Below are 8,682 nucleotides of genomic sequence, written 5' to 3'. Positions count from 1 at the left end.
ATATTAATTTGTCCAAGAATTCATATGTTCATTTATGCGATATTCATATTTGAATTTTATATATTTTCCATATTTTACATTTTTTTTTGAAAAATTTTGATATAATATTTGGTAAATATAATCTAATTTGGAAAAAAAATTGAAAATATATAAATTTTGGTATAAGATCTAGGAAGATCACATAATATAGACATGTATCGAGAAAGGTCCAAAAGGCCAAAATAATCGATAAACTAGATAAAACTAACTTTTTTTTTAAACTAAATCTCGATAGTCATCTTGGATCAAGAAAAGTTATTTGAAGAGTTTTAAAAAAATGTGCTAATTTTTTATAAGGCGAAAACTTAAAGGTAATATTTCTAACAATTTTCCAATTGAATTCAATTAGAGAATCATCTCCAATTATGTGATCTCCATTTTTACAAAAAGGTGTCATAAGAAAAAAGATGATTTTTAAAAAATGAAATATACTAATAATAAGCATGGCATACTATTAGTATGTCTTTTTGTTGTACGGACGACTCACATTTTATTATTAATGACTTGTCCCACAAATATATCAATTCTAACATTCTGCTTAAGTCAAAATACACTATCATGTTATGAAGATTGCTATAGAGGAGATGATCATTGCATTAGAGCTACGATAGAAATGACATTATAAAATACAGTAATACGCTCTTATGTATCTAAATAGAAAGATTCCATACCTTTGTAAGGGATAGGTCATTTAATTATAAAGTTGGTTGTAAAAACATCGGATGCACAAAAAATCTCAATTAATATTTTATACCCACCCTTGACTTGAAATCACCAGTGCTTTAATGGAAATAATAAAGAAAAAGCAACATTAACGAACCATGCTTGATAGCTGCAAAATTTTTCAAGTTGAGAATTTATGCTTTTCAAGGCTATTGATGAAAGTTCATTAAAATGGAAAGTTTGATAGAATTATTTATAAACCAATTCAATGCATATAACAAACAGTGGTCAAAGTAGATACTGGATAAAAAAAAAGTTCAATACAAATCAGAAAAAGTATGTATTGTGAATTTGTAGAAATTTTTGCCTTTTACTCTCAGTTTAAAATTAGCCTGGTGGTTGAGAAAGTACAACACAATATTTGATGAAAGGAACAATCCAATCTGAAGTTACCTCCAGTGATGAAGAAAATATGGAATGATCAATCCCTTTTCAAGAGAAATTTAATGGAGTAATCATGAGAATTTGTTTGATTAGGGAAAAATTAAGGACCTGTGATAGCTTGAATTAACTTAATCTCAAGGCAAACATGCAACAGAAGGATTAAAAAAAAGAAAGGTTTCTGCATTTTCACTCCAAAAAAGACCAACCAAACCTCCAGAAGAGAGAGAAAGGGAGAGGGGAAAAGTCCTTTTCTATTTAGAAACTATGTTCTTTCAGAGTGCAAACACTTTGTAGACTACATTTGTAAACTTCATGTGAAGGCAAAGCCAAGCCAAACACCAACCCTTCCTTCATCCCTGTTTCACATTTGAAGTTCTTTCTTCTTCTTCTTTATTTTTATTATTATTTTTTCCCCTTCTTCTTTAAAAGAAAGTTTGACGTTATTTATTATTCTTTCTTATTATGTTCCTTCTAAACTTCCCTTCTTGAAAATGAAGGAAAATGAAAAGAAACCAGTAAAACAGACATAGCTTCTTATCAGTCCCATGTCCCTTTCTTCTTAACAACCCCTTCCCCCTCCTTTGAATTGAAAAAAACTTACTGAGAAAAGCTGAAACATCTAGCCCAAATACTAAGCAAGTTTAGGTAAGAGATAGCAACCTTAAACACCATCAAAAACAGCATATCTATTCCTTGGATCTTGCAATTGAAATTCAGTTCTTCTTTGGGAGATTGTCAAATGAAATAACTGTCTCAAGGAAGAACTCTAACCTGGCTGGCTAACTTTCCTGGGATTTGGATTTCGCTTCAATTTGCCGTTTGTATTTGTGTTTTTAACCATAGCGGTTGTTTTCTTCTGTTAGAAAATAATGCAGCTTCATATATCACCAAGTTTGAGGCATGTCACAGTGCTCCCAGGCAAAGGTGTTAGAGAATACATCAAAGTGAAGGTTGCCTCAAGACGGGTTTCATGTCGAATGCTTATCTATTCACTTCTATTCTTCACCTTTCTTCTCCGGTTTGTGTTCGTGTTGACAGCAGTTGATACCATTGATGGAGAAAGCAAGTGTTCTACTCTAGGTACATTACTTTTAAGCTTTGTTTCCCCCTCCCTCCATCTCTCCCTCTCATACACACAGATGAAGCAGAAAATTTTGCATATACAGAAAAAGGAATTCTGAATAATATGTCTGCAGAAAGCTTCTCAAAACCAAAAAAGTTCAAACCTCAATAACTTGCCCAAGGGAAAACAATAAGAAAAGAAAGATCAAGGGAGATGAAGATATAGATATTTACCATTCTTGAACCGGTTACTAAAAATAGATTATCCTTTCCCAATTAAGATTTATCAGTACAAATTTGCTCCACTTTCCTGGGATGTCTTACCATCAATAAATTTAAAAACAAGAATAGCAGAAACTGAAGTAGACAGAGACCAAAAAGATAAGTTTATCAAGGGATGTAGTATCCTATAAAAGAAGTCAGCCATTCATATTTTATCATGAAGATTTTAACTTTTATGTCAAATGTAGAATTCATTACAAGCAAACCCATCAGTACGTATGCTTAAAGATAATTTGTTCCATCTTTATTTTGAGTTTCTCTATGCCTAACTTAAAATGTGCAGCCTAAGTAAGTTCTAGAAGCATAAGATATAAGTTTTTTCCTTTGCACTTCCTCAATGGCCCAAAATTGTCGATTCTTCTATCTTCTATACCTCCAAACACTCAACAAGCATACCAACTTTGGAAACTGTTTGGAGTGTACCTCATATAAAAACAAATCAACTCCTACCATTAAACATCATCAGTTCTTCAATAGCTTGTCCAAGAAACAAAGGGAAAGTAAGGCATCATACTGAAATTAAATATCCCACCTAGTTAAGATTCCCTCTAATTAGAAGTTTAGTTCAATCTAACAATGTAAGATAAAATATTAAGTCTCCATTTTTTGTTTTTGAAAATTGTGCTTGTTTTCTCACTATTCTTTACAATAGTTTCAACTTTCGTAAATAAAAATTTGAATTCATAGCCAAATTCCAAAAACAAAACAAATTTATAAAATCTTCTTTTTTTTAATAAGTTTTCAAAATTTTGTTTGGATTTTGAAAACGCTCCTAAGTAATAGATAACAAAATGAGGAAATCCATAGGTAGAAGTAGCATTTATAAGGCTGATTTTCAGAAGCTAAAAACCAAATGGTAATCAAATGACACCTAAATTAACACTGGAATAAGTTTATTCTTTTCTAACATTAATGGCATGATTATGATGAATAAATTAGCAAATTAGGATGATTGAATAAACATAATGGCTTGAAAATAAAAGCATGGCAGCTTCTAATAGTCTAAACTTCTTGATCTTATGGTAGGTTGTCTGGGGAAAAAATTAGGTCCAAGGCTCTTGGGGAGCAGATTGGAACCAAAAGTAATCTCCAAACCTCTGCTCTGAAGGAATATTTCAATGTCTATGTAGGTACTATTAATGAACTTTGTACTAAAACTTCCTATATTTTGTTTGATTTTGGGTCAGGTTCCAGATGTTATGTATCAAATATTGGATAAACCCATGAGCAAAGATGAACTTCAAGGGAGATTAGACAATATTCCTCAGACTCTAGAAGATTTTATGGCTGAGATAAAGGAAATCAAACCAGATGCAAAAACTTTTGCTCTCAAACTCAGAGAAATGGTCATTATCCCTCATCTCTTAGTTTATTATTAATTGTAATCCATCAACCTCTTGAAACATACCCTTCACCTAAAAATCCAATTATGTTAGCGTTAGGTGTGTGAGGATAATGAAGTGTCCAATCTCAAGGAGAAAATGGCAATCATTTAAGAAACAAATCACCAATTCCACAATCGTATTGTTTAAAATCCTTTAGAACATCTTAGCTAAGGTATTGATATTTTTCAGGTTTCATTATCATAAAGGTATTAATTTGAAGTTCATGTGTATCTTGCAGGTCAGCCTTATGGAACAAAGAACCAGAACTGCCAAAATTCAAGAATACTTGTACAGGCACGTAGCATCTAGCAGCATACCGAAGCAGCTCCATTGCCTTGCCCTCAGGCTTGCCAATGAGCACTCGACGAATGCAGCTGCTCGCCTCCAGCTTCCTTCAGCAGAACTTGTACCGGCCCTTGTTGACAATTCTTACTTTCACTTCGTCCTTGCCACTGATAATGTTCTTGCAGCATCTGTTGTCGCCAAATCCCTGGTCCGCAATGCTTTACGCCCGCAGAAAGTTGTTCTCCATATAATCACTGATAGAAAGACTTACTTTCCTATGCAAGCATGGTTTTCCCTTCACTCTTTATCACCTGCAATTATTGAGGTCAAGGCATTGCATCATTTTGACTGGTTTACAAAGGGTAAAGTCCCAGTTTTGGAAGCAATGGAAAAAGACCAGAAGGTCCGGTCACAATTCAGAGGAGGGTCATCTGCCATTGTTGCAAATGAGACTGAAAAACCTAATATCATTGCATCAAAGTTGCAGGCACTAAGTCCCAAATATAATTCCGTGATGAATCACATTCGTATCCATTTACCAGAGGTAAACAAGTTCTTTCTACTAAACATTATCAACCCTTGTGTTTTTCTGAAGGAAGATATTCTTTTGTTTTTTTTTTTTTTTTCTTGTAAACTGCCAAGAAAGCGTTCCATCAAAACTACCAAGAGAGACATCTTTGATGTTTTACTATGTGAATCCTCATGAACGGAAATTCTCCATGCAGTTATTCCCAAGTCTCAAGAAGGTGGTGTTCTTGGATGACGACATTGTGATTCAAACTGATCTTTCACCTTTGTGGGACATCGATATGAATGGGAAGGTTAATGGAGCTGTGGAAACATGTAGAGGAGAAGATAAATTTGTAATGTCAAAGCGATTAAAGAGCTATCTAAACTTCTCACATCCTTTAATAGCAGAAAATTTTGATCCGAATGAATGTGCATGGGCCTATGGAATGAACATCTTTGATCTTGAGGCCTGGAGAAAGACCAACATAAGCCTCACATATCATCACTGGCTTGAACAGGTAAGGCTCAATTGAATCATGAATCAACATTTCACTTGCTACATTATTTAATTTACATTTTCAAACATATTTTGGCTGAATGGAAACTGTTTGCTTTCCAGAACTTGAAATCAGACCTAAGTTTATGGCAGCTTGGGACTTTGCCTCCTGGCCTTATAGCATTTCATGGTCACGTTCATATCATTGATCCATTTTGGCATATGCTGGGGCTAGGGTATCAAGAGAACACAAGTTTTGCTGATGCAGAGACTGCTGGAGTCATCCACTTCAACGGCCGAGCGAAGCCATGGCTTGAGATAGCCTTTCCACAGCTCCGGTCATTGTGGACAAAATATATCAGCTTCTCTGATAAATTTATCAAGAGCTGCCATATAAGAGCTTCCTAGGTTGGGAAGAAATTTTTCTTCAGCTGATGATAAAGAATTACTTGTAAATGCAAAGAAGAACACATGAGAGAGTTCTTTGATACGGGATATGAGATGATAGCTGCAACTTTTACTTTCGGATCCTGCTTGCTCTTCATCTTTTCTCTATTCCCATCTTTCAATACTAGTAACTTTTTCTTTCCTTATAACACATAAAACCCCTATGTCATTTCCAAATTTTTGTAGACCTAGGCAGTTCTGTTATGGTACAAAGATTTAAAATATAAGGCTTGCATTTCAAGCTGAGAATTCTCTCCAAATGGAGTCATGATAAAGAGGCTTAGCTGGACCAAAAATTAGTGGAAATGGAAACCAATTATAGGCCCCATTTGATAGCCATTTCGTTTTTGGTTTTTTATTTTTGAAAAATTAAGCTTAAAACAATACTTCCACCTCCAAAATTCTTCCTTTGTAATCTACTTTTTATCAATGGTTTAAAAAGCTAAGCCAAATTTTGAAAACTAAAAAAGTAGCTTTTAAAAACTTGTTTTTGTTTTTGTTTTTGGAATTTGGCTGAAAATTCAACCATTGTACTTAAAGATGCAAATCATTGTATGAAATTGAGAGAAAATAGGCTTAATTTTCAAAAACAAAATAATAATAATAATAATAAAATGATTATCAAACGGGATCATAAGAATCTTGTAATGGTCCAATGTAAACAGATTACAAAATGATGGGGCCTTAGATTTTTCATCGAGGCATATACAAATAGGCAGATAATTGAACCACTTTAGGAGATCTGTCAGCTTCATTTGCTTGCCTATATTTAGGCATAAGTTATTTTTCAATCAAATTTTTAAAGACAACCATTATAGATGTATAAGAATTAAAATACTTTAAGAGCCAAAGTACAGAACAAGTAGTACATTTTAACTTAGTACATATTATGCATGCAAACTTCATGTCATTTTCAAAATGGATGGTCATTTTCTTGGAAGCAACACATAGAAGATGGAAGAACAGGGACTGCAAAACTAAAGAGATCATTCCAAAAGAAACTACATTTGGTTTAGATCAGACCTAAAGGCAAACAAGTAGGCTGCTCGACATGGACATGAAATCAAATCTCAGTAGTTCAACAAAACTTACTTTTTTCCAGTTACGTTTGAGACCAAGTCCCTCAAGAACTTTGCAGACTTGGTGATAGGTGAGTTCATAGCCATCAAATTGTACAACACATTCTCAACTTCTGCAATGGATGGTCGCGCCTTGAACTTTGAAACCGCTTTCAATTCTCCTCCTTCCTCTTCAACAAGCACATTCCATAGCTCACCACTCAAAACTCCATTTCTCACACATTTGAAAATCACCCCTTTTCTCTTGTTCAAAATCCCTTGAACTTCCAACCCCATGAAGGAATAAATCACCTCAAAAGACCCAATAAATCCACTCAGCTCACCAAATTCACTCTCTTCCTCAAATGCCCATTTGGGGTTGAAAATCACCACTGGCTTAGGATAAAACCCATCTGTAACACTCTTTAAAGTTTGAATTTGGGAAGATTCTAGCCCCAAAAACACTGCCACATCACTAGAACTCAAAGTTCTTGCATCTAATCCATCAACTGAGGAAACATCTACTTGTTCAATTTGATCAGAAGAGCGAGACTGAAAGGCTTTACTAGCAGCTTCAGCCAAGGAGGGGCTAGACCAAATAAGTACGATTTTAACAGGGGACCCTTTTCTCTTAATGGGTAGGTCCCCAAATACCTCGAAAGCGAGCTCCGTCAGAGACTTGGCCGATTCATCAATGACCGGAATTTCCACTCGGAATCTGGGTTGCTTTGCCTTCTTGATGATCCGGCCGGAAAACCTAATGTTGTTGATGGGCTTTTCGAGTGTGGTACAGAGGCAGGTTTTGGCCTGGGAAATGGCATCGTCTTTTGAGGTGGGTGGAGTTGAAGAAGACAGAGAAGAACGAACTATAAAAGGGATTTTTCTTAATTTGTGAGTTGCATGAGGATAGAAGGAGACCTGGAAATGGGGATTTTGGAGGATCTGAGAGGCCGGAACTGGAAGGAGAGGGAAGAAATTTTTGGTGGGCTGTGGATTAAGGAAAAAGAGTCTAGCAGCTTCAGTTATTTGGGAATGAAATTTGAGCAGATTGAAGGCCATTTGATGAGAGAAAAGAAGAAAAAAATGAGACGCCAGTTCTTGATCCAAGTTTCAATCATAACTGGATAATATTTTGTTGGTGACCGTTAACTTTGGAAACAGAAGTTCTTCAAAAAAGTTCACTTTTATAAGTTCTCAATTTCTGTTCTCTTTTAAAATTCTCAATTTATTCTTGGGAAAATTACATTTTTATCTCCAGATTTTATAAAAATATGTTTGTTGGATTCTTAAATTTTCAAAACATACCCTTTTAATAGTTGAATTTTTTAGAATAATTTATTTGGTCTCTAAATGTTATAGTCTCTTAATTTTTAAAAATAGGTTAAAAAGATCTTATCAATAATTTGTTATTATTATTTAGATTAGAAAATTATTTTTTAAAAAAGAAAATTATTTCAAATGATAAAACGGTTAAAAGTATTTACAAAATATAATAAATTTTTAGAACTATCAATGATAGACGCTGACGGATAGAAGTCTATCAGTGTCTATCAGCGTCTATCATCGATAGTTTTAAATTTTGCTATATCGTGTAAATATTTTAGTTTATTTTTCTATATTAAAAACAACCCTTTTAAAAATTACCTATTCTCTCTAAAACTATTTTTTAAAACATATTTTTATAAGAAAAATTTTCACATATAGAAAAAATGTTAAACTATTTATAAGAATAGGAAAAAAAATACCAATAGACACTGAAAATTTTCTATCAGCGTCTATCACATAGTATTAATGATAGACTTCTATTAGCCTCTATTAAAGAAGATTAAATTTTGTAATTTTGTGTAAATAGTTTTCTTTATTTTTTACTTTTGAAAATCCCTCTTTTTATAATTCAAAATTTTATATAATTATATAAAATAAAAATAAAAAATAGTTCAATGACCTTTTAAACCTGTTCTTAAAAACTTTGGATGTGTTTGAGGCAAAAACTATCTTTAAGACTATAATA

At 33.5% G+C, this 8,682-nt stretch overlaps 2 protein-coding genes across 7 annotated transcripts; one reads left to right on the top strand and one right to left on the bottom strand.

Annotated features, from left to right (window-relative positions):
• The first annotated feature begins 1,346 nt into the window (after positions 1–1,346).
• Positions 1,347–5,574, top strand: LOC120091075 (probable galacturonosyltransferase 12). Its single transcript, XM_039048897.1, has 6 exons — positions 1,347–2,226; positions 3,517–3,572; positions 3,678–3,836; positions 4,114–4,704; positions 4,886–5,188; positions 5,290–5,574. The coding sequence occupies exons 1-6, from the start codon at positions 2,016–2,018 to the stop codon at positions 5,572–5,574; spliced, it is 1,605 nt and encodes a 534-aa protein (XP_038904825.1). The 5' UTR covers positions 1,347–2,015.
• Positions 2,461–7,833, bottom strand: LOC120091076. Of its 6 annotated transcripts, none has more exons than XM_039048902.1 (2): positions 6,706–7,833; positions 2,461–2,967 (listed from the first exon to the last, which is right to left on the bottom strand). In XM_039048902.1, the coding sequence occupies exons 1-2, from the start codon at positions 7,728–7,730 to the stop codon at positions 2,961–2,963; spliced, it is 1,032 nt and encodes a 343-aa protein (XP_038904830.1). In that variant the 5' UTR covers positions 7,731–7,833; the 3' UTR covers positions 2,461–2,960. The 6 variants fall into 6 exon arrangements, with proteins under 6 accessions (XP_038904830.1, XP_038904829.1, XP_038904831.1 ...); XM_039048901.1 differs by having other exon boundaries at positions 2,461–2,936; XM_039048903.1 differs by lacking the exon at positions 2,461–2,967 and adding an exon at positions 4,332–4,471.
• Between the last annotated feature and the right edge of the window lie 849 nt (positions 7,834–8,682).

The sequence above is a fragment of the Benincasa hispida genome, chromosome 11, assembly GCF_009727055.1.
Source record: "Benincasa hispida cultivar B227 chromosome 11, ASM972705v1, whole genome shotgun sequence".
In the NCBI taxonomy this organism is placed as follows: Eukaryota; Viridiplantae; Streptophyta; class Magnoliopsida; order Cucurbitales; family Cucurbitaceae; genus Benincasa; species Benincasa hispida.
The sequence above is the reverse complement of the archived record's forward strand: the minus strand, read 5'-3'. Positions and strand labels throughout refer to the sequence as shown.

Coding starts and splice junctions, on each gene's coding strand:
- LOC120091076 (XM_039048898.1), bottom strand. CDS start 7,730: ATGGCCTTCAATCTGCTCAAATTTCATTCCCAAATAACTGAAGCTGCT. Junction 5,756..6,705: donor TCAAACGTAACTGGAAAAAA/GTAAGTTTTGTT, acceptor ATGTGTTATAAG/GAAAGAAAAAGTTACTAGTA.
- LOC120091075 (XM_039048897.1), top strand. CDS start 2,016: ATGCAGCTTCATATATCACCAAGTTTGAGGCATGTCACAGTGCTCCCA. Junction 2,227..3,516: donor AAGCAAGTGTTCTACTCTAG/GTACATTACTTT, acceptor ATCTTATGGTAG/GTTGTCTGGGGAAAAAATTA. Junction 4,705..4,885: donor TTCGTATCCATTTACCAGAG/GTAAACAAGTTC, acceptor TTCTCCATGCAG/TTATTCCCAAGTCTCAAGAA.